Genomic DNA, 25,705 nt, shown 5'->3' with positions numbered 1-25,705 from the left:
AGACCTTCACCTGTGGGTTTTTTAGAAATCCTCAACAAACTTTGATTCTCTTCACTGAACAGTAAAGTTTGTGGAGATCAGAAGGTAACATTAGTTTGATCGATGCCTTCAACTACTAGTAGACTTTATCTGGAAAGCAGTTTTCTGAAATGAGTTCTTAGTAAATCTGTCCACAATCAAACCAAGAACATAGAAAGAGGAAATGTTTGAAGAAACAACTTGATGTTTTCATTTCAGACTAGAAAACGCTTTAAGACCTTTATCTGTTTTTGCTCTTTTTGATCGTTTTATTGTCTCTTCTGTTTAATTTGATCTTCTAAAGTCTAACTGGTGTCTTTCCAAATGTTTTGTCTTTAGTTTGATTCTTCTTAAATGTTTAGTTTTGCTCTTTTCTCACATTTTATTCTTTTCTAATGTCTGATTTTGAAATGTTTTGTCTTTTTTAATTGTTTTTTTCAAATGTTTTATCGGCTTGTTTGAAAACCTTCCTTTTCTTTCTCAATGTTTAATTTTTCGATTAAATCTTTGTTGAGGCTTTTCTTTTTAAATGTTTTACCACCTTTTAATGTTTAATTTTCTTTTTAAATACTTCATTGTATTTTCTGTTTAATTCCTATTTAAAGTTTTATTGTCTTTAAGATTTAATTTTCTAATTAAACATTAAATTTTTTAATTAAATGTTTTCTTTTTAAAGGTTTAGTAATCTCATTAAATGTTTTGTATTTTTTGAAATGTTTAATGTTCAATTATATTTTTTAAATGTTTAATTCTCTAAAATATTTCATCTTTAATATTTTAGTTTAAAAAAATGTTTAATTTCATAATTACATGTTTTGTATGTTCTGTTTAATTATCTAAGTATTTTGTCTGTTTAATATCATTTAATTGTATTTAATGTTTAACTTTCTTTTAAAAAGCTTTATTGGATTAAATGCTTATTTCCTTGATTTATTTTTTTAATGTAGTTTATTTCTTTAATCTTTTTTTCTGTCAAGATTTTAACCCCAACCTTAAAAATGAAACAAACCTTTAAATCACAATGAAAATACTTCTGTCACAATCATGAGTTAGTCAATTATTCAGTTTATCAATTTAACTTTATTTAGCACCTTTCACACAGATGACAAAACTAAACAAGCAAAGAGAAAAAAATATGCTAAAACTATGATTAAAACTCAAAAACATATTTAAAAAAAAAAAGATTTAACATGGTAATAAAATGTGTTGTGTCCAGGGGATGGGGGGAGTTTATCGAAGTCTTCTTGGGCTCACATGGTAAATCATTTAAAATATAAACTTGATATTCAGTCTAAGGAAACTGGAAACTGCAGAGCAACAGAAGAACCAACAATATCTCCTGTTTTCTCCTTTAATGAGTCGACTCTTCTTGTGCTTTCAAACCAAAGAACTACAGACTCTTCACAACCTGCTCAAACTCTTGGTACAGGACCTCACCACACGGGTCAAGAAGGTTTCTGTCTCATTTCTACTCTGAAGCTCACCTTCTCCTGCTCAAACTGCTGACAAATGTTTCTGCTGCTCTAAAGTCTGGTCTCCAAAACTTCCTAAAAACTCTCAAAGTCTCTTCTGCTGCAGGTTGCTTTGTAGAACTGTTCCAGAAAACCTCACTAAACCACATGGAGGGGCCTCAAGATAGTCGTCCAAATGAAACCATACAAAAACCAAACTAGCACAACCCAAACGCTAAAGTCTCCTGCAGCCTACCAGAGAACCTCTGAGAACAGAGAATCAGGACAGGAACTCTTACCTTCTGGACAACCAACACTGGTTCACAAACAAGAATACAGAATGTGTCTGACCGAAAACCTCTGAAGACTCACTACAGCCAAGATAAAGACACAACTCAGCTGTACCAAATCCACTAATCACTGCACACATTAGCACCATGTGCTAACTGTGGCTAAAGAACCACATTTACCAAGACAACTATCCAGTACAAAACCCTAAAACACACCAAGAAACACATTAAAGACGATTTTACTGCTGGAAGCTGCAAGCCAACGCCTAAAGAACAAACTAAAGCACGGAGCCAAACCCGGTGAAGAGAAGCAGAGGAAATGTTTGTCTGCAGCTAAATACAGCAGGAAGACACTGAGCTGCTCAGGTGTTCCTGATAACACCAAGCAGCCACCTGGACAGCCAATAGGAACACAGCTTCCTGGAAGTCCACAGGGCTGGCTTAGTGAAGTAAATTTAGGTTAAAGTTGAAGCAGAAAGTTAAAGAAAGTTGAAAACCAATGTCATAGTATGGTGTGTTGCTCAAAAAACATTACGACCCGGCTGTCTAGGGTCGCTGATGAGCAACACAAAAACAGGACAAACGCTGGTTTCCAGGGGGTTAGGAGGGTATTTATTTGAAAGAGTAAGTTTACAACAACACGTGAGCAGAAAAATCACAAAGTCTGTCTTTAGTTCAGCTGAAAATATTAGTTTTTGTCTTTTTTATTGACCAAACTTTTCAGGAAGTAGATGAAGAATGATTAAAGCTCTCATGTCGAAGTCCAACTTATTTTGGATCCTTGTGGGGAGTTTAATCTTAGAGTTTGTAAAGCTGTTGAGTTTTTAGATTCACATGAATTGTTTTGACATTTAATAACCGAGTCCTGAAATAAAATTACAGTTGTGGATTTCTGTCATTTAGTCTGGACTAAACAAATAAAAGCAGCATAAATCTCAAACGTCATTATGAGGAGTCTGGATTGAGGTTTCTCACTTGATAATGATCAAAACATGAAATTTAGGTTGGTTTAAAGGAATATTCCACCTTAAATCTTTGAATGTTGACCTAAAAGGTTGGTTTCAGGAAGTATTCCACCTACAAGGTCCTCACACATCCACCTTAAAGGAACATTCCACCAAAAATCCTTGGACATGCACCTAAAATGTTGGTTTAACCGAGTATTCCATCCAAAATCCTCAAAGAGACCTGAGGGGCTGGTTAAAAGGAATATTCCACCTAAAACCTCAGGCCGAGGCTCGGCGGCGTCCTCAGACCCACGAGTCGGGGAGTCGATGAACTTGTTGGTCCGGTTTGAAGGCCTCCGTGTGGCCCAGTAGAAGTCCACATAGTCGGTGTTGGCTTTGAACCGCAGCGACTGGCCACCATCAGGTGGACCGGCTCGTCCTTGTAGGGCTCCTCCTGTAGCGTTGAGTGGACCACAGGAACATTCAGTAGCTGCTGGAGTTCTTCCTGTCAGGCTCGTGGTGGAACGGCTCTGAAGAATCTTGTACTTGTCTTATCTGGAACAATCTAACAGCCTAAACTGTTAACAGCGGTGTAAAGAAGCAAACACACAGGTATAGATTAGGACTCAACTAGATTTATTTTAGAAAACAAATCAGCTTAGAGGCATTTGTTCACACATGTGGCTGAATAGGAGGCCGTCCAATCAGATTTGAGGTCTTCACTCTGTAGGTTGTTTGTTGGGTGAGACTCTTGGACCTCCATCAGCTGACGTGGATGTTTGATGGTTTTCCTCTCTAGTGCCAGATGATTCATCCATGAATTCAGCAGCTACAGACTGAAATGAAGCTCATGCTGCAGTTATTGAATTCCTGTTCCAGATCAAATGTTCAGAGCTCACCTTGAATGCAGCCGTCTGCTGTCTGATAGTTTTTCTCATTGTAGTCTTCAATAAAGTCTTTTTCCTCATGTAAGGATGTGGTGAGACTCTTTCTCAGTCTCTGCAGACGTCCCTCATTGTGCATCTCCAGAGAAGAAACAGAAAAACTGGTCACTGCTTCAGCATCACAAACGCTCTCCAGCATTGAGAGTGTTTTAGGAATTCATTCATTGTGTTGTGAACTTTGAAGGAGCAGAAACTTTACAGCAGCCAAAGATATGAGCTCCAGTTCTGGATGTTTTAGGAAATGAAGTTCATAAAATCAAAACCTGATTTTTGCTGATAACTCTCATTAAATTACTGAAGAAATCCAACATAAAAACCTGTAAACTCTCAGGCAGCTTTTGTTAAAGTTTGTCTGTAATTCTATCATCATGTTCTGGAACCAGGACTCTGCAGAAGTTCCTTCAATCAGATACTTGTGTGTTTCTATTTAAGGCCTCAGGTTTGAACGTACAGCAGAGGATTAGAAAGGAGTGATTTTAATATTTAAATTAGTCCAGTAAACGTTTGGCATGAAAATTATAAAAATTTTGATTTAGATGGATTTGTGTCAAATAATATTGTAGAGTCTCACTTAAATATATCCAAATGAGTTCAGTGTATTTACATTTTATAGAATATTTGATTTCTTAATCTCAATACTGTAGGGTCTGACCCTAAATATTATAATAATGATGTCAATTTAAATAATATTTTAGTGCAGAGTCAAACTTTAATCAGCTAAACTTACATAATAAATATCACTGTACAATCTTAACCTGAACATTCATATTATTGAGGTAAATTTACATAAATCATGATATTCTAGAGTCTTAACTGGAATATTTCTAACACTAATCTTTTTGTATTGTGCTGATAAACAACAATAACCCGACTTTCAGATAATATTTGTTGTCTGTGATTGTGAGACTAAATTCCTCCACATTCTGGAACTGAACTTCATTTCCCAACATGGAAACATGGACAGAATTTAACACTCATGTATCCATGGCAACGCTAACATTTCTGCTTCTTCCCAAAGTTCCCAACACAAGTAAAGATTTTAATGTAAAACTTCAGGGATGACTGCTAACCATAAGTATTCTGATCAATATTTCATGATCAATATCAGGACAGATGTTACAATTCCAGCTGTTCCATTAGACTGCAGTTATTCACAGAGAAATTAAAACATCACATTCCTCATAAAAACTAGATGGGACTTTTATTAAATAAAGTGTTGGTGAATAAACAGTGTAAAAAGTGCAAAGCAGCTCCATTAAATCAGGAGATGTGAGACTTCCACAGCATGGATCACCATCTGCTGTGTTGATTCATAGCTGAATGTCAGAATGAACCGAGACAGAAAAGCTGCTTTGAGCTGCAACATTATGGTCTGACAATACAACACCATCACAGTTTTCATCTGGTTGTTTTGCTCCAACATGCTGTGAAGTTCAGTTTTTACCTGAATCAATACAGAGATTCTATTTCCAACCAAGACTGGAATAAAAATTACAATGTTATGAGGTTATTAATGCAACTAAATCCTTTCAGATGGAAGGATTTACTTTTAAGTTCTAATTCAAGTTTCAGTTGGAGCACATTGCATTCACAAAGAAAAACAGCAAAACCGTCATAGCAACATTTAAGAAACCTAAAGCTTCCCTGTTGGCTCATTGGTGGAGTTTGTTACTGAGCATCTGAACCTTAAATCCAGTGAGACGACCATCTTCAGTCGAGGCCAGTCAGAGAACTTCAAGACCTTCCATCAGCTGGACCAGATGTGGCATCATCTCCCTCTGAACATCTGGATGACAAGAGAAAAGACAGAAATCAAACACAGATCACACAAATACAATTTATTCACTTTCATCATGTTATAAAAGTAGCATGAACTTTATTAAAACTTGACAACATCAGTAATGAAAGAAAATGTTTTTATCTCGTGTTGAAGCTAAATTTAAAGTCAATTTTAATGACAGTTTTTCCTGAGAGGAGTGAGAATGGAGCTTTTCTTTCCTTTTTAGAATATTCCCTCAAAATATTCTGTTTATTATTGGCTTTCAAAGCATTTTTCTTTACTTATTTATTTTTAGATATCTCAGACTGATGCACTTTGCTGGTTTGCAGATAATTTCATGTACAATGACAATAAAGACCTTCTATTATAACATATTTTGCTAAAACAAGAACTGCAAACCTTCTCAACCATCTCTCAGTCTGCAAAATTCCAACTGCAACCAAGAATTATCTGATGTAGTTATTATTATAATCTTTACTGAACCAGCCCTGGAATTAATAAAAATCTTTATATGGATATGATTTTCTCTGATGGGACCACTATGGAAGCCGTAGTAATTATTAACTATCCTTTGAAGAGAAAGATTAGGTCTTCTTCAGGGGGATAAAAAAAATGCTCTCCCTTAAAAAACAAAAAACTGCATACAATAAAGTAAATCTCTTCTGCACTGCACACATACTACACTTTTGTATAACTCTGGATGTCAGAGTAAAGGCAGACAGATCCACTGATCAGCCACAACATTCTGACCACTGACAGCTGAAGAGAACAACATCCATCATCGTGTTCTAATGCAACATTCTGCTGGGAAACCTTGACATTCATGTGGATGTTTGACATGTACCACCACCTAAACCCTGCAGGACAAACAACCCCTTAGTCCCCATGGCAACAGCAGTCCTTGATGCCAGCTGCCTCCCTCAGCAGGACAAACTGAAACTGCTCAGGAGTGGTCTGAGGAACACGACAGAGCTAAGCTGTTCACCTGGGTTCCACACTCCCCACAACCAGATCTGATTGAGTATCTGTGGGATGGTCCAGGATCAGCCTGGTCTAGGTAGGACCCACCCTGCAACCCACAGGATCCAAAGAATCCACAGGACATCCCCAGAGGTTCTGATGAACCACTGGGTCAGAGGATCATCAGTTCATTCAGAAACTGTGGGGTTAAACCTAAAAACACAGACCTCAACAGCAGTTTGTTTCAAAGCAGAACACCAGCTGGTTTTCACTAAAGAAGCTTTCAGAGCAACAATTAAATGACAGTTTTGTTCTCATTAAGTTCACAGAGTCTGAGTCAGCCAAAATAATGTACACACATCAGGAAAAGAAAAACTTTGATAAATATTTCATTTGTATAAGTTCTTCTACACATATAGATTCCTCTTTCTAAGTTTGATCAAATCATGACAACTCTGTGTCCTGTTGTATGATGTTTTCCCAACAGATGGCGCTACCCTCATGAATGGGCATCAACAAGTGACGTCTACAACAGAACAGAAATGTCTGGAAGCCAGTGGCCACCACTTTGAGCACCTCTTGTAATTGTAGAGGCCAAAGAAAACTTTTATTAATCTCGTGATGTCTGAATAAATTTGGTATTGAAATATTTATGCAAGTTTTTCTTTTCCTGATGTGTGTAAACATTATTTTGGCTGACTCTGTATAATGGGTTTCTGACAGGTCACCAGGCAACATCTTTTTATAATAATGACAAACATACCTGCATTCTACAGGAGTGATTTTCCTCATGTGCAGGTAAAGATGTGTGAGGAGCTTAGAGATGACAGGAGCAGGAGTCATCCTCACTAATTCAGCTTCCATCTAGAAACAGAAAGACCACAAACAAACACACTGATATACTCTCAAACGTTCAACCTCACAGCCTCAAAATATCTGTTTAGAAAGTGTTGTGTTTCTAAATGCTGCTGAAAGCATTGACAGACATTCTCTTACAAGGTTGTGTAAAAAGCAGCCTGTCCTCTGAGCTACTGAGAAATTTTCCTGAACAAAGTTTCTACGTGTAAATCAGCTCAACAAAAACTAAAGCCTCAGTCAGAGCTAACAGGTATCGCAAATTATAAACAACTTTCTTTGTTAACTCAGACTTTCTGCTTCAACCTCACATAAAAAGGGGAGTTTAACTCATCAGGTGACTGAAAATGAATGGCTTGTGCAGTTCTAGATCCAAAAGTAGGATGTTTCAACTCATGTTTTACTACAAATACATGCAGTAATAAAAAAATTCAATGGCTGGTTGTTAGTTTATTCACTATTAATATCACTTTATATACTGGTGTGAACTTGAGCAGTGAAAGAGAGAAGGAATTTAATGAAATTATGGAGATTCAGAGAGATAATGTTGCACAATGTCAAGTTAAGCGCGGTTTAATTCAAACCAGCTGAATGTTAAACTTCAGTGCAGCTGAACAGGTTTCAGTTAACCTTAAAGTAAAATAACTTTTTTAAAAGCTAAAATACACAGTAGAGAAATACAGGTTGAGAAGGTCATTCTAATAATGAGGACAGCTGCAGCAGCAACTAACACAGGTGTTCAGCGGTAAGTTAGCCACCTGTGTTAATTAGCCCACTAGCTAACTTAGCCGCTTAGCTAGCTAACGCATCCGGACCAACTACTCAAACACGACAAAACACAACTCTTCACAAATCGCTGACTTAACGTACAACAAAACAACGCTACTGGTTAGAAGTATTTATCTTCTTACCGTGTTTTACTGCAAAAACAAGGTCAACAGCAATCAGACGTGCTAAGAGACGCAGACTACATACGCTAGCGCGCTGTCTTCTATAGATATCTATGGTCTGACCAAATCACTGCTCTCTGGCTCCGCCCTCTGAGAATCTTGTTGTTTGGCTCCACACTTGCTGATGACCACTTCCGGTCTCAGAAAATGAAAAAAACGGACCTTTTTTCGTTTCTGTCTCTTACCGATTTTATTTTTTTGTTATTCTAAATATAAAATGAAAATCAAAGTATTTTTACAATTTCGCATATCCCTTTTTGATCATGAAAAGGAAAAACACCTTGTATTTCAATTTTAATTGTATTTTAAAACGAAGATCAAATAACCACTCGTTTTTTGTTTTTCAATACCCGTTTCAGAACGGAAAATCCAATTGCCAAAATATACACGGACCCATGTTGCATTTAAATGGATTTAGTTCTTGATGAGATGCTTTGTATTTAAATGAGTACTTACTGAAACAGTTAGGATAAAGGTTTTAGTGGCAACTATGAACTACCCAAAAAAAAGTTATTTGAAGAAAATGCAAAAATCCTGAAATTTGTTTATTTTTTTGTAATAATTTAAGTAAAGTTTGAAATAAGAGTTAACACCAGCTACATAAGTAAAGCAAAAACATGTTCTATAATAACTTAATTAGAAGATTTACAAGCACATTAAAGCACAAGAAAGCAGTTCTGATATTACATTATTTCAAGTATCCCAAGAAGACTAAAAGTTTCTGCAGAACAAACCATCTCATTTCTTTTCCCTTTCTTTATTCCATCTGACTTTCAATATGAAAAGCAGTAAATAATTTACTCATTTTTAAAAATGATATCAAAATTAACTTGACATTTCATGTTGAGGTCTACACCTTACGGTCATCGTTGCTTAGAGTTCATCTTTCTATTCCAGAGATTTTAGGCAGCAAAGCTTACATAATGTAACAAAGCACATACAAAGAGATAAAACAGTGGTGTTACAGACCAGTCAGGTAAACTCTCATTTCCAGATCTAATGTGGGTATTTTTTCCACACAATGCTGGACCTTTTTCAACCATGAAGCAAACATTCGGACAAGAGAAAAAGTCAATTGAGTCAAGCATCCAAAAAGAGACACTTTTAAACCTGAATTTGAGTTCTTTCTTTATAATAAACGGACGGTTTGTGTGAGGTTAGTGTGCTTTCTTTCTGTTGGCTCAGAAACATCACTTATGAAATATCAGACAACAGCAATAATACTTCTGCTATCCACAAACACACATACATAAATAGTCCTAAAAAACATAATTAACAAGTAATTACACCATATAGAAAAAGACAACTTAAAGCCACTTACTCTTGCTACAAAGTTCCAAAGACATTACATAAAAAAGACAAAAAAAGACAATACTAATGACATGTCTGTGCTGTGAGAGAGAAGGCAGCAATGCCTCACATCTTCTCTTAATCGTCTTGTCGCATGTGTTGTTCTGCTCCACGCACACATGGACGGAGTCTTGTAATGTCGCTGTGAGTTTCATCCAAGTCCAGCTTCTTTGATATGAGTGTGGGGTGTTTTTTTTCTTTGTTTAGGGGGTGAGATGGCATTCGGACAGCAAAAGTTCATCTTCTACACACGTTAATATATGTGTCTGTGTTGTGCGTTTTATCTGATGAGGTGGTAGGTGAACCAGTACATGAAGATGGGCTGTGCTGCTGCTATAGTCATGGTCAGGTACATCCTCAGTTGGTTTCTTGCTCCTCTCACCAGCCTCCCCTCCGCCGCCGCCTCGGATAACAGCTTCAGACGCAGAGTGCGGATCTGAGGAGAAGACGCGCTTTAATCAATCATTGAAGCCAACGTGTCATTCACCTCCCTGACTTTACGTGCTTTGAACATGATTGTTCTCAGTTATTAATGATGAAATACAAGGAAAGCCATTCTTTTCATTCAATTACATTCCCTCCTCCACTTATTGTTACTGCATGTTGATGTTTGAGCCTCACTGAGCAGAGGAAGCCAAGTACAGAGTTTGACACTAAAAGGCTGCTTTCACTTTCTCTCTCTTGAAGCTGGAATTTTCCCGTGTTCACCTGAAATCTGGGTTTAAGACGAGGATGCATGAGCTGATGATGCATTCCCACTGGTCTAGAACTTCTTGTAATCTTGTATGGTGTAGCTCAAGCAAGTGTGACGTGGAAACTTCAAACCTCCAATCTTGTGTTGTGCAGTGACAATTTTCGTAGTGAACAATATCTGCATATTCATAGAATCTGCATTTTTCAGAATAGTGTTTTTAGTATGAAAATCATAAATTAGCATTTAAATTTGAGGTTTTTTTCATTTACCTTTAAAGGAAGGTCTGGAGGGAATCTTTTAATGTATTAGTACAACAAAAATGATTTATGAGGCCTTGCAATCCCTCTCTGGTTGTTAATTAAACCCCTAAAAACTCATCTCAAATTTACATATTTATAAGGGTTTTTTTCATTATAAACAAATAACTCCTTTTTGTATTGAAATAGCTTCGATATAACTCTACACCATTCCTTCATTTACAAACTGTGGACCTATGCAGTCCCAGCTTCTCTCTCCATGCACCCAAACTGGAAACTACTATTCTATACACAATGGCTAGTTGTAATATTGGAGTAACTCAGTCATACATGTTTGAACCAGAAATCAATTCTGCAAAAAAATATAATGACACAGAAAGTCCCATCCTGCAGAATGATAGGATTGTTTACATATAAAACCCTGGAGATCTGAATCTGTTTTTAAGACTGTCATTGGTGCACTTGGTACAGTTTCAAGGTGAAAACACTTCCATGGCACTGATTGTGTATTTCATTTGTGATGTGTATCTTCCAGAAAATATAAAGCACCATATGAACCAAGGTCAAAAATTAGGTTTTCGTCAAAGGGGGTCAATAGAACATCAACAGAACAAAGGAAACCAGTTGGGTCAAGTCAGGCATAAAAACCCCTGTAAGGACTTTGGGGCCTCTTTGTGTGTATATGTGCTTAAATAATTGTAAATGTGTTAAACTAAATAAGTAAATGAATGTTTCTACTCACCATAAAGACAAAGATGGCAGCACAGCACCACAGCAGAGACAGATAATACGCTGGCCTTCCAAACAAAAGCCCTGCTACTACACCTACAATCATCCTGGACAACCAGAGAGAAGAGAGACACAGGCAGTTAGGTTTGACATAGACAGAACAACAGTAACAAGATGCAAACGGTGGTGTGGATGAGCACACACCCAACATATTTGTAGCCAGAAAAGGCCAACAGGTCTATGGTGGTGAGGTCCGTGTTGACAGTGACAAGATAGAGTGACAGTAGGACCGCCAGCACCTCCATGATCAACCACACTAAAGCTGAGCTGGCCTGAACTCCCAGTAGCTCTGGAGAAAACCTGAAGGGGGCACAAAAGACAGGTTTATATACTGTGCAATCTAAATTACACATGTTCCATAATTAATGTGAGCTGGTGAATCACCTCAGATGTAGTTATGTTTCTGATTATCTTAAATTTTTAGCAACTAATCATGACCATTTAAATGTTATTAACATTCCAGCAATCTATTAAATTCATTTATAATGTAATTTGCAAAACACTGAGTTGTTCTAATTAATCCTTCTTGATTTAGCTTCATAACCATTAAAGACTTGGTGCTTTATTAGAAACAAGAGTTTTCCATGAAATTAAGCAGAAAGACTCCAAAGATACCTGTTGGTTAATAACCAGCGCTTGAATGAAAACTCAAACAATCAGAAACCATTCAATTGAACCACTTGGATAAAAACATGGATGAATTTGTACCTGTTCTGTGTGCCGAGAGCAAGTCCAGCCACCAGGACGTATGTAATGAAACCCATGGCGGGAATGTAAAGATCAGGAGCATTTACATCGAAGCGGGGAGCTACAGGAGTGTCCTGCTGGTAGCTCACCTCCCAGTTCTACAACACACATGATTATGCAGTCATGAAATCCGTGCTTCCTAAAGTTTTGCACCTGAATATTGTCATAAAAGTCATAATATCTATGACTTTCAAAACCAGACAGATTCATGTTGACTTCTGCTGAGCCGAAACATTAAAAACACCAATAATCTTCTGTTTATGTGAGAATACTGCATAGGCACACATAGTCAGATGGGTATATCTGAAGAACTAAAAACCAAAAACATACCATACTTTTTCAGGCAGCACTAGAAACAGGTTCACAATGAAATGTTTTTATTGTCACATACTCAGAATGACATCTAGCTCTGCAAAGTGGCCGACCAGACAGGAATGATTAACATTTAGCAGGTGTAAGCAAACCCACCTCGTGCATGTAAGGAAAAACTAGAAGGCCCAGCTTCTTCCCGACGTACACCGTGTCCACAGCAAAGTAGTATTTCAGCTTAGAAATTGGGATGAACCTGTCAAGCTGAAACGAGCAACACACAGACAGGCACACAAGCGTTATTTCATGGGTTATGCTGCCTTTCAGTGTGAGCAGTCATTTTATGCCTGCTTTTACTTTGAGTTGATTTATCAGCAGACATTGTTTCATTAGAGCCCCATCCTGTTAAACACAATCATTCAAGAGGAAAAATGTCTTACATTCTTGTCCACAATTTCTCTCCCCTGGGTTGCCAGTGAGCTGCCATATGCCATAGCCAGGTTGGACATGGGGTCTGACAGGAGGGACTGACCAGGAAATCCTGCTGCTTGGGCAGCAGGCTGCTGGTTCCTAACAGCATGATACAACACAGTCAATCAGCTCGAAGACATCACCCAGTTTAATTACAACAAACATGAGTATATGAGATCCCACCTGTAGCCTGCCTGTGATGCAGAACCAGCTCCACTTGTATCCTCAAACAGCTGGCTGCCATCAGCACCATCCACAGAGCTGTTTCTCAGACGCATATTTGGCTCTGTATGAAAAGAAAGAGTTTATGGAAGGAGATGTGCATGCCTCTTCAACTTATTTTAAAATTTTGGGCCATGCATAAAGTGGGCAGAATTAGTAAAGCAAGCAATCACGGCCAGAGTTAAAGCAAAATCAAACGAATCAACATGCCTCCTTCCCCTTTCCAAGCAATATTCAGATTCATACAAATCTAAGGTCAGTCAGTCACTATTCGTTGGAGTAATCAACATTACATGCAATACTGCAAAACTACACTTTCATTAGTCTTCCTTTTAACATCTTTACTGTCCAAACTGAGTGTGACAACATATTGCAGTCATTAACCATTTTGAAATTAGCACGCTTGGAGGTCTGTTTATTAATGACAATTAATATATCGTAACAGTGTTGGCATCATTAGGGAAATCTAACATTGTTAAATGAGCGTTGGAGACGATGAGAGTCCAGATTGGTGAACATCTGTTGCACGCAGGCCATTTTCACACTTCTAAATGGGCTGTAAAGTGATGGTTAACTGCTGCAGAAACTACACATTTATTGTAACAAACAAATCCTGTGTGCAGCTGTTTACACATTCCCTATTTGAAGGCTCTCTGTAACTGGTTTGAGTAACCACCCCGTTATCATACACTTATCACAAGACCGGATTACAAACATCCTCAGAAAACAAAGACCCTTTCAGTTTGGACCTTGTTTTGCTGTCATTCCCCACAGGATCGATATTACATAATACCACCAAGAGTTACTCACTGAAACACTGCAACATCTAAAGAAAAATAAAAGTGTTTAAAACCTGACACACAATATGTAAATATAATTGTCATGGTTGCTATCCCAATACCTGCTATGAACAAACACTGCAGATATTTTAAGTGATTAAGCAAGCGAGTGTCCTTTGGGGAGGCACTGAATAAACTGTGTGAATACAAAACAATCTGCTGAACTGACAGTCTGCGATATCAATAGAATGATACATTTTCATTTAATTGCTACAACAAATCAAGCACACTGCACAATTTTGCGTATGCTGACAAAGCATTTAAAAAAAGTTGCTTCTTGTTTACCACCTACACGACAGTCACGCAGTTCTAATAATGTTGCTATAGTAAAACATGGGCATCAACAGATCAGTGCTGGAAACCCCAAGCATTAACTGACAGACAAGTCTCTGCCATGGTGCCCTGTTGCCCTCAGCCACTCTATCATCGTAGACCTAAATGTAGTCCCAGCGATTGTCTCCTTGGTTTGCCACATTAAACACAGCAAATGAGCTGCAGTCTTCCATCCCAGTGAACAGTAAAAGGCTCAACCTAGTGACATAACCAGGTACTACAGCCAATGTCCAATTTTCTGACATAAATGTCCTTAATCTTGTGCCTTATTGGTTAGATTATCTTTAATAGGTAAAATATTCATTAACAACTCTACTGATTGGAGATACTTTTTTTAGGCATTTGTAACTAGAGGTTGACAGATTATTGGCTTGACTGATTATCGGATCTGATATTCAGCATTTTTTCATGTTATCAGTATTGTTATTGCTGTGTTTTATTTTTAAACTATTCAAATTATATTTAATCACAGATATGCTACTTTAGCTCTGATGCAGCTGTCTCTCTTTTACTTTAGTCACCACTCTGATCTCAAGCAAAATCCCATCAACAGTAATCTAATGTCTACACATAACCACAAAGAGCCAATCAACACTGAAAGATAAACACTGAAAAGCTCTCTTAACGACACATAGAACAAAAAAAAAAAACTAAGACGGTTCAACTAAATTTTGAGTTGGAATTTCTGCTATCCTAAATTTTGACATCTAAATCCCTCGCTGCAAATGTATATCGGTTTCAAATGTTATCTGTCTCCTCGCTTATAAATAATCTGCCCTAAATACAACACATAGGTCGATGTCTAACGTTATATAAGATTAGGTGGCTTTAATCTGATTGCTAACCTTTGCACTCTGTTCATCTGTCTGAGTCAAAATAAGTCGTTTGACGAACCGTCTCATGTTGAATGCAAACCTAATAGTAAACCCCAAAGTCTAACCAAGACCGAAGCTTGAAAACAAGCTTTAATGCCTGCTAATATCTACACTTCTGACTAGCATGTAAACTCTAACGATAACATATTAAAGCACTGAAATTTAGCTTAACATAGCACGACAGTCCACATTAAATTATCATCTGAACTCACACAAAACCGAACCCAGAGGACAAATAAATTAAACGTAAAGACCCCTCCTTGAGTAACGGTTGCAGAGATTACCGTTAGCCAGCCTAGCCAGCTCACCGTTAGGTAAATTAGCTAGTTAGCACACTTAGCTAGTGTTTTTTAATAGATTGCAGTGAAGCTACCGGCTATTGATTTATTTAGCTAATCCCGTCTTCCGTGTTTGCTAACGTTGGGAGATGGGGGAGCTATAATTCTTATTATTTTTTTTAATGTTTTTAAAAGTAATGTAACGTTGGGTGTTAGCCTCAGCCGGCTGAGAGCAGCCAGCTGACATCAGCGCTCAGCTCGGTTTGATGTGCAGAAAGCTAGCAGCAGCCAATATGCACATGCGACCGGTGAGATTGATTGGATCGATAAAGCCACGTACGTAACTTACGCTGTCTGAACCCACTTTGAGTCGCCGTGTAATCCATTTGGACCAATTTGATGGTAGCAGCAGCTGTCAAACAACCAATTGGACTCAGATGGAGTTAGCAAACTACACGGGGAAGTAGCAGTCATTCATAAATTAACACGGAAGTACGTCATTTTTCTTCTTCGTCTGCTTTAATGGGAAACCGACGGAAAGGGTGAATAGCGCCGCCTACTGTGTAAAAATGCCACCATAAGGACAAAAACCTTTCTCACCTTGTTTGGTCCTTTGACACCAAAAGAATTTGAGCTGCATTTCTGCTGCCTTTATGTGACTCTTGAATTTTTCCCATCCCATCAGCACATGATTAAAATTTGCACATTCCTGCACATCTTAAATATTTGTATTCCATTTTTAATCACTAAAAATTCCCTTAATTTACAATGTTTTTTGTTTTTTTTCAAACTTATTTTGGAACACTTACTGCCTTGACCTGCAATTCTTGCTGTGCTTTCTGGCCTTTTTATTCAAATTCATCAAATATGAAAACCTTCTGTACAATAATACAAATTCTGATCTTCTTTACTTTATTTCATAAACTATATTCCTTCCATCTGAGAACCCATATTTTCTAATAGCAACTAAAGATCAGACAATGCAAATGAAAAGAGTAAATTCTGTATTTGAACCTTTATTTTATGTTACATCCATGTGAGGGGGAATGATTCCCTTGCCCAGAATACATGGATGGCAACGAGGATGACTAAGACTTTGAGGAGGATGGTGGTGATGATTCTGAGGATGGCGGTGAAGATGATGATGGCGAAGAGCAAAACGATGGTGATGAGGCTAATGATGATTCTGAGACACATAGATAACATTAATGAATGCAGCCCCAGATCTGACTGACACTATATGAGACACCCTTGGGCCTTTTTTCTTTTTTTTTTCTTTACAGATTGCCTTTGTGATGTGTTCGGGTTCATATTAGAAGTGGTGAGTAGGTTTACTGTATAAAAAACAGAATTTTTGAAATGAGAGCGCAGCTAATCTGGGCATCTATCACTGCATCTATACAGATGATCGATCAGAGCAGTTAAATGTATGTGATCCAGGCTGTATGGTACCATGTCTATACACTGCAAAAGGGCTTTTACTAAATAATATTGCATGGATTTTGACATCACATATTATGCAAATACAAGCAAAATTCTGATTTTCAGAGGCAACGATGGCAGAAAATTGGCATTTCCTAATTTCTCCCTGTCTGGTATTGCCCTTAAGATAGCTAATTAGATTAAATATTTAGGCCATTACACAACCAGTGATTTATCAGATGACTAAGACTTTCATGGACAGTGTTGAAAGCTTTATGGACAAGTTAACATGTTAGCTTGTTAATTTAGTATGTGTACAGTGATTCTAAGAACCTCTTTATTTAAAGGTTTTAAAGCAGTGCTCCATGAATACTGCTGGCCTGTGGTAGCGTTGCAGAAAAGGCCAAATGCAGAGACTCATAGTGTCCTATAATGCTGCTAAAAGAGACCCCCCTACTCTGCTGTTACACAAAATCTTATTGTATAGATGTATGTTTAGGTATCTAAATCTGTACACTACATTATTTTAGCTTTAACTAATCTTAAACAAAGCTCAGCCAGACTTTCATCTAAAAACACCATTAGTGTTCCTGCGTTTGTGCAAATGAGTAATCGTGGAATATTTCCTTTTCTGTTATTATATAAAATGACGACTTTTTTCTCATGATGAATTTCCATATTGTGCTACTTTATACATGTACTCCACATGTTAATGGGACACAGTCTGCTTACATAGAAGCCCAACTGTATAAAGCAGTTAAAATTAGCTTCACCTAATCACAACATTTAAAAAAAATACTACTTACAAGGCACCATTAGTAAAGATCCAATGGCATAATAGCATTTTTTTTTTTTTTTGCTAACATACCTGTCCTTAAACAAAAATGTAAAAGCAGGACTTTTTGTCATTTGGAGTTGCAGTTGGAGGACTGTAAATAATCTGAAACTTTTTCCACCACTGTTTTTTCATGACATACGTTGCATTCACACCGGTTTGTTCTCGTATTTGATGGGAAAAAATAACATCAACTATATGTTTTTGTTATGAAACAATCCATGCTTTCTATCAGGATTTTATTCAGTTCTGTATCAACAGTCTTCTGCTGTTTATTGTTTTACTCTCATAAAGTAAAGCATTGTGGTTCTGAGGTAAATGTGGTCACATGCAAACAATCTTTAACAGTGAAAGGCCTCTTTTAAAACTCATCAAGCTGCATTTGTTTTGAAGCATTGAACTGCTGGTTTCAAATTAGTCACCAAGTTTATAAAACTATGTGAATTAAACATCTCAAACATCATTTTGACATTAACTTGATGATTTATGACTGAAAGACATTGTCAGACATCACATCACACAATGGTACGAACAGGCTGTGGTGACTTCCACTTCCAATAAACACACCTGTTTTTTTTTTGTTTTTTTTAAACAGAAGCAGCCACATTCCAGTATTCAGCAGTGACAGTAAATCTGTCTGTGCTGATGGGAATTTCGTTTCCTTGTTTCATTGTCTGCAGATCTTAGTTTCACTTTGACGTCAGGCAAAAGATTAATCTTAAATAAGTTAAAATTTAAACTTTAATACTAACACCTTTGAATCTGCTCATGATACTTTCACAAAATGTCTTTAAATAGCTGCTGAGTTGTTTATTCTGTACCAAAGTGGTGCACCAGCTGACCTACAGACCGAGACTTTCATTCATAAAACCAAGCAACTCGCATGACTAAACCAGTTTTAAGTTACGTTTTTAAAGCACACGTTTTAAATGTCTGTTTTGACTAACTTCAAGAGTTTCATATACATTTGCTTAACACGAGAAGGAGGTAACTCAATCACATTCAGTGACAAAAACGTCAAAGATGATGCATTTAAGTCCAATTTTATTGTAGTTCCTAAAGGAAAAATATCCAATGTGCTGGAATCCAAAAACTGCATCATACTATCAGCCAATCAACACAAAAATATTTTGTCAAAGACCTAAAATAATAAAAATAAAAGTTAATTATGCACAAGAAGCTTTACAGGGAAGCTTAAAGAATCAATTCCACATTGAACATGAAGAACTGAAGCATTTTGTACAAAGTCAGTTAAAACAAAACAACATGTAAGGCTGCTTTCTTTACTAAATAATATTCAGGAATTTAACACTAACCTTCATCATGATTCACAGTGTTGACAACTGTGACTCCATTTAACACTTATTAAAGACACACAACAAGTTTTCATCCTGAATGAATTCAGAGACTACAACAACAAAGCGACTCTGGAGAGTTTCAGTTCTCTGATCTGTACATGAGTTTGAGATGTTGTTTGGTTCATCTGAGATCTGGTGACAAAAACTCTCAAGTGGACTTAACAGAATATAGACTGATGACTTCACCATTCAAGGATTTCTTGGTGACCTTACAAGGAATATATTTTGTCAGATGTTTTTTGAAATGCTTGGAGTTTCCAAAACACTGTCATGCCAGCAAACATACACTGTTATTTAATTTAGTTCCTGGAAACAAAATGTTTTGTTCTCATACTTTCTGTTTCTCTTGTGTTGTACACAGTCACTGCTACTGGACGACACCTATGGAATGCGGTCAGACTTGAGTACTGATTTAAAACAACATTACCGGAAAGCCGCCAGTGCATGCTTATATATTGCTTTGCTTGTGCTGAAGAAATCAGAGCTACTTTCATGAGTTAGAGGTGCATGTAAAAATCTGTGGAACTATGGCCTGCAGGGCTCCAAGGCAACGGCAGGCAGGAGCTTCACAAGTGGCAACTGCAAGGAACCAGAACACAGGTAATCTGTTTTTTGTCACATTCATTTAATCATCTATGTATGTGTTTTTAATCATTCTGTCTTTTTTATTTAATTCCTTAAATGTCTAAAATGTGATATTTTATGCTGAACTGTTTTCAAACCAGCAACATAATGTAAATGTTAGCTGTATACAGTATGGAAATTCAGTTCCCTGTAAAAAAAATTACACAAATGTTAATGTTGCCCCTTTATTGGATGTTACAATTATCTTTGTCTCTTCATATTGTTTCAGTTACTTTATCTTCTCAGCCAGGCCTCAGAAGTATATATTTTAATTGCAATTAAATTGTTGTAGCTGGTTGGAATAAAGGAAAAAAAATGTGGTCATAGAGATGAGTAGATGCAGTTCATGTGTAAAAAAATAGATCTATACATTAGCATAAAAAATCTGCCAATTTCACAACACATAATTAACACAAGAAAATCAAATAGCATCAAATATCCACCCAAAATTTGATATACTGTATTAACCCCAGCGGGGAAATGATATTTTTGCATCTCCCAGCTTGTTAGGATAACAGGGCTGGGGTCAGCTGCTCTACAGCGCCAGGAGGAGACGGGCTTAAAGGCTTTGCTCAAGGGCTCAACAGTGGCAGCATGGCGGCTTGAACTTCTGACCTTTAGATCAGTAGCCCAAAGTGTTAACCCATGAGCTACCACTACTCCTCCTCAGTTGAACATACAAATCGTTCCTTACACTCATAATCAAAACAGCTTTTTCCATATTTAATAAAAACACAGAATATATTGTTCCAAAAAAAATCCATAAGCAGGCAGACTGACAAAAAAAGAAACAGAAATCAGTTGGTTTCATTGCATGAAAATGATGTTCTCCAAAAATTAAACACAAATTTAAAAAAAATACAAGTCAGACTGCATGATACTCACTTTAACAAAAAAGCCCACTTACAGTTTACTAATTTGTCTTTATTTTATTTGAAGATGCCTCACAAAATTGCTGTTTCAAAGAACATTGTCAGCAGCCCTCATATAGATCTTTTTTTTTTCCAAGGATGCTCCATCAGTTGTCAGTAGTTTTGAAGTCTGGGGAAGATTGTAGTCACATAATAATTTCCTCTCCTTTTAGTTCCTTAGCCAGTAAGGCGATGAGGATGCATTGTATAATGTGAAATAGTAGACCACATTGTCTTGCATGAATATAATATTTTTTCTGGAAGTCACAATTGTTCTTTTATATTAAAAAATGGTGCCAAGCTCCTTTTGTTGTCCGTGCTCTGAACCATCTGAAAACATTAACAAAACTTTTTTTTATAGTTCAATGATTTCTTGTTTATTTTCACAAAATATCAGTGATTTTCAAGAAATATATTTCTGGACTCCCATACTGCATGAGAACTGGGACTTGCTTAATAATGTGCAACAAGCTCAGAAATTGTAAAGCACTTTTGGTAGAAAACTGCTGTGTAATGCATGCTAATTAATGAGACTGATATATATCATCCAAAATCATGAAAAAAATAAAACTTTCTCTTAAAATCTAATGATTATTTTACTGAAGTGTCACTTGCATAATAAATCGAAACTTTTTCTTTTTTTTTTAACCAAGATGAGCTCTATTCTTAAATGACAAATGTACTGATTTTACACACAGTATGTGTTAAAAAAATTGCTGTATTAAACAATTTATGTCTTCAAAATAAGCTGCGATGGTGTTCATTAAATCATTTAAAAGTGGTGTCATCTGTTGTGGCTGAAGACTACAAGACTGATAAAGGAAATATTCTGTAGTTGTGGAGTTAAAACCTGAACATATCAGATATAGCCTGCTTTTTATCAAACATCCCTCTGAGAATCTTAACACGAGATGTGGAAGTTAGTATTATTTTTGTGTGAGTGTCATTTAAAGAAATGGCTAATTAAAAACATTTAATCTATTGTTAATATCTCATTTTTATGGGGGAAAAAAATGTACTTTACATGAATACATCTGCCAACATTTTCTGCCAGACTTTGCTGCTCATCTTCAAAATGTTTATTGATCAGTAAAATTGAAACTGTTTTATGCAGTGTCTAAACGTGGTGCAGTGCCCAATATTAGAGGCATGCTGATTAAGGAATTGTAACAAATCACAAATTAAAAGGCTTTTTTTAATTGCTTCGTAGGTTTTTCTCCAGATGAAGACCTTCGAATTGTCCTGATTGGAAAGACAGGAAATGGGAAGAGTGAATCGGGAAACACCATCCTAAATCGACGGGCTTTTAAGTCAGTCCTCTCTCCGAGCTCTGTGACGTCAGAGTGTGAAAAGGCCAGAGGAGTGGTGAACGGCTACAGGGTCGCCGTGATCGACACTCCAGGAATATATGACACAAAGTACAAAGAAGCCGAGGTGGTCCGAAAACTCAAAGAATGCATCTCTCTCTCTGCCCCTGGTCCTCATGTGTTCCTCATTGTGGTCAAGTTGGACAGATTCACAGAGGAGGAACAGAAAACTGTGGAGCTCCTACGTCTGGTGTTTGGTGACAAAGCTGCAGATTACTCCCTGGTTCTCTTCACTCATGGTGACCGGCTGCGAGGCACAACAGTGGAAGAATACTTCAGCAAATGTGGCAAACTGAGTCATCTGATTGCACAATGTAACTGGCGCTATCATGTCTTCAACAATACAGTTCCTGATAACCATCAGGTACGTCAGCTGCTTACAAAGATAAGAAGCATGATTAGCGATAATGGAGGAACATTTTACACAAATGCAATGTTCCAGGAAGCCGAGAGAGCGATCCAAGATGAAGCAAAGAAGATTATGAAGGCCAGTGCTGAGAACAAACGAAGACAAGAGGAAGAACTGAGGGACAAACTTAAAGGAGAGGAGCTGCAGGAGAAGCTCCAGTGGCTTAATGGAGAGTATATAAGAAAATCAAGAGAGAAGGCAGAGAAGAAAAACAAATTTCTTGAAACGAGTATGATTGCACCATCAGTTGAAGCGGGTATTGCGATCGGGGTTGGTGCAGCAGCTGCTGGAGGTCCTCTTTGTATAGCCGTTGGAGCAGTGGTGGGTGGAGCTGTTGGGGCTGTGGTGGGAGTTTTGACACCAGCAGCAGTAAAAGCTCTGAAAAGAAAATGTACTGTACAGTAAAAGACATAACATGTGGCTGCTTTAGTTACATGGACAAATACTGATGAAAAAATTCACACATCAGCTTGAACTGTCAATGAACTGGATACTGTAATTCTTACTCTTGTACAATGGACTGAACAACTTGAAGAGATGCAGCAAAAGTGAGACTGCTCCTAAATTGAGATTTTTATTCAACTTCTGGTATGCTTCAGTTCTACTGATCTGCATGTATGTTTCTTTGTATCTTTTCTTTAAGCATATTACTGGTGGGTCCCATTGCAGTGTTCATGGAGGCAGCAACAACGTCGACCAACTGGTTCGACTGAAGCAAGCACTGAGTTTATATTTCCGCTTAGCAACAGTTCTACATGCCTTCACGGGTCATTTTAGCTGCTTTAATTTGGTTTCATTGTTTTGGATCACTCTCTCTGCTCATAGTACACCTTCAGTCACCGATGATGCTCTGATGAATCCACTGTGTGTTATCTGCCCAGCACAAAATAAGGTTTTGGGAGCTGAAGACAGGCGTCTCCCTCAGGACAAACAAAATAAATAAACTTAGCAGTGCATTTTTAACGCACCTTGAAAGCATCAGTGTTTGAGCAATATACAACTGCAGAATAATTCACAAGTGTTTTATAGTTTGTTAAGAGTTGTTGCATTTTATATTCGGTTCTGTACAGTTACTGGCATGCAGGGTTTATTTTAAAAGTAGTAGTATATTGTGCATATTTTTTGAAGTTCTACAATATACTGGAAACAAAAGCAAAGGAGCAGTGAAAACAGAAAAACTGCATGTTGGTTATGTTTAAGTGTATATGTATAAATTAAGGCTTATTTTTAAAGAATATCTTTGTGTCTTTCATGGCGATGAGGGCATCAAAGTATTTTTTCTATCTGCCAAAATGGTGTTTTAGACAGAAGAGAAGTGGATGTATTATAAAGACTAGAGAAAACACAGAGAAACTGTCATCTCAGAAATGCAAACAGCACATAGAGACTGCATATAATAAACACAATAAACACAACACAGCCTCACTAACTCATTTACAAACTGTGCTGCCATACTGGTTAAAAGAACATCTGTGAAATAAACAATAAAATGCAATCATTGCCAAATTCTTGTTTATCTCCATCGTCTTATCTCTTTGTTTCTCTTTTGTTTAAACCGACTTTGTCTCTCCCTCTCTCTCTTCCTCTCTCGACAGCTGGAGTCGCTGGCCCTGAGGGAAAAATGACCAACGCTGCCCTGCATAAAAGAGCCACACATTGCTGTACAACAGCTCTGCATCACATGTACATGTAGGGCACATCAATGTAGAGTCATTTACACACCCCTACTAGTAACACACACATACGAGGGCCAGAGCAGGCGCTATTTTAAGGGGTTTTCTCATGCGGGAGTAATCGCTCCAAAGGCCACAGAATACAATAGCGGTCTACAGTTAACAGCTTGGTGTGCTGTGACACTAGAGACACAAGTAGCTCGAGGTGATCCTGTCTTTGGAAATTGATTTCAACAATTTAGACAAGGCGCATTTCAAGCACAGACAAGACTGTGTCTGAGCAGCACTGGGTTCTGTGTCTGTTGTAAAGTGGAGTAATTTTTTGTGTTATTTCCAAGTCCTCTGAAGCCATTTGCATGAACAGCAAAACGCACTTTGAACTGAGCCAAAGATGCTTCTATAACACAGAGGATCCCAGATAATGCAGTTGCTACTGTCTGTTTTGTGCACTTGACCATGAAAATGTGTTTTTTTTTTCTCATTTTCACTCATTTTGCATATGGAAAAACTGAAGATTTGATGCAAAAAATATCCAGCTTAGATTAGACTTGGTATACCAATAAAAAGCAATACTATAATCATCCTCAGTGGAATAATCATGGCATACAGAAGGCAGGCAACTAAAAGAATGAAGCTTCCACTCCACCGGAGAGACAAAACGGTGGCAGATGACTCAGATTATGGTGGAAGGAATTGTGGATGAATTAGAGAACTTTTTTCAGATTTTCTGAAAATGTCTTTATATTTAATTTCATGGGAACTTTAACATATTGCTATCCTGCCTAGCCAAACGTTAACTACAAGAATGAAGTTCAGACAACTATTAAAAGGGTGATTTTTTTTTTTTTTAATGTAAATGTCTGCACTTTTAAAATATATGAATAGAGTTTACAAGATCCAGTGCAAGATAAATGCAAATTTCACACGATAGTTTATATTAGTAGGTGGACATCACCCACTACATACATATTCACAGCCAGATGGACAATGTAGGTTAAGTGGCTCCCTGACAAGATAATGTTTGCTGATATTTGCTGCTGCTCAGCTATGAACACAGATGGTGATTAACACAATGCATAAATCCATTAAATACACTCCAGCTATCATTTCTGCTATTGCTTTATAAGATAGCTCCATTCACATAGGGCCAATTAGCTGCAACTACTATAATTACTTTGCTGATGATTAAAAAACGACTACTTGCACCTAATAAATGAAGAATTTGCCTTAAAACTTTTTTGGTTTCCAGGTTTCTGTGTGAAAGTTTTTATTAATAAAGGTTTATGAGTTTTCAGTGATCATTATTTTGTTTAATAGGTCAGCTGTAAATGGTAATAAAGTCATTAATAATGGCTGGATTATTAAATATTTAAAGGAAATGGGCTCCTTCATTTCTACCAGCCAACAGCACTTGTTATTAAGTCATACAGGATGGTAAAAGGTTAATAAAAAATGAATTAATATAACTTGTTCTTGTAATAATCCATCAAGCCTCCAGATGCAAATGCTCGCTAATTGTTAATAAATGAGTTTTGACCCAAAGCGTTGCAGCTCTTTGCCACGAGTTAAGTGCTCTTCCTGACTCATCAGGAGGAAGTAAAAAGTCACAGCAGCAGTCTTGCTGGAGAAGAGATTTTTAACTGACCTTGCAACTCAAAGATTTTCACTATTAATGGGTTATTCCTGATAAATATCACGTAAGGAAATGTTGTATATAACTGCGGTGGACATAAAAACCAAATCCATG

At 37.2% G+C, this 25,705-nt stretch overlaps 2 protein-coding genes across 4 annotated transcripts; one reads left to right on the top strand and one right to left on the bottom strand.

The window, feature by feature from the left end:
* Positions 1 to 8,727: 8,727 nt before the first annotated feature.
* Positions 8,728 to 15,859, bottom strand: yif1b (Yip1 interacting factor homolog B (S. cerevisiae)). 3 transcript variants are annotated; one of them, XM_023266809.3, is made up of 8 exons: positions 15,709 to 15,859; positions 12,996 to 13,098; positions 12,782 to 12,911; positions 12,501 to 12,605; positions 11,994 to 12,130; positions 11,430 to 11,585; positions 11,239 to 11,332; positions 8,728 to 9,981 (listed from the first exon to the last, which is right to left on the bottom strand). In XM_023266809.3, exons 1-8 carry the CDS (start codon positions 15,743 to 15,745, stop codon positions 9,826 to 9,828), a joined length of 918 nt encoding a protein of 305 aa, XP_023122577.2. In that variant the 5' UTR covers positions 15,746 to 15,859; the 3' UTR covers positions 8,728 to 9,825. The 3 variants fall into 3 exon arrangements, with proteins under 3 accessions (XP_023122577.2, XP_023122576.2, XP_054868497.1); XM_023266808.3 differs by having other exon boundaries at positions 15,700 to 15,856; XM_055012522.1 differs by having other exon boundaries at positions 15,724 to 15,832.
* A 3,568-nt stretch (positions 15,860 to 19,427) lies between these two features.
* On the top strand, positions 19,428 to 23,785 carry LOC111566293 (GTPase IMAP family member 9-like). The gene is made up of 2 exons (XM_035946633.2): positions 19,428 to 19,574; positions 21,720 to 23,785. Exons 1-2 carry the CDS (start codon positions 19,502 to 19,504, stop codon positions 22,688 to 22,690), a joined length of 1,044 nt encoding a protein of 347 aa, XP_035802526.1. The 5' UTR covers positions 19,428 to 19,501; the 3' UTR covers positions 22,691 to 23,785.
* The last annotated feature ends 1,920 nt before the right edge of the window (positions 23,786 to 25,705 follow it).

Source organism: Amphiprion ocellaris, chromosome 7 (assembly GCF_022539595.1).
Source record: "Amphiprion ocellaris isolate individual 3 ecotype Okinawa chromosome 7, ASM2253959v1, whole genome shotgun sequence".
In the NCBI taxonomy this organism is placed as follows: Eukaryota; Metazoa; Chordata; class Actinopteri; family Pomacentridae; genus Amphiprion; species Amphiprion ocellaris.
The sequence above is the reverse complement of the archived record's forward strand: the minus strand, read 5'-3'. Positions and strand labels throughout refer to the sequence as shown.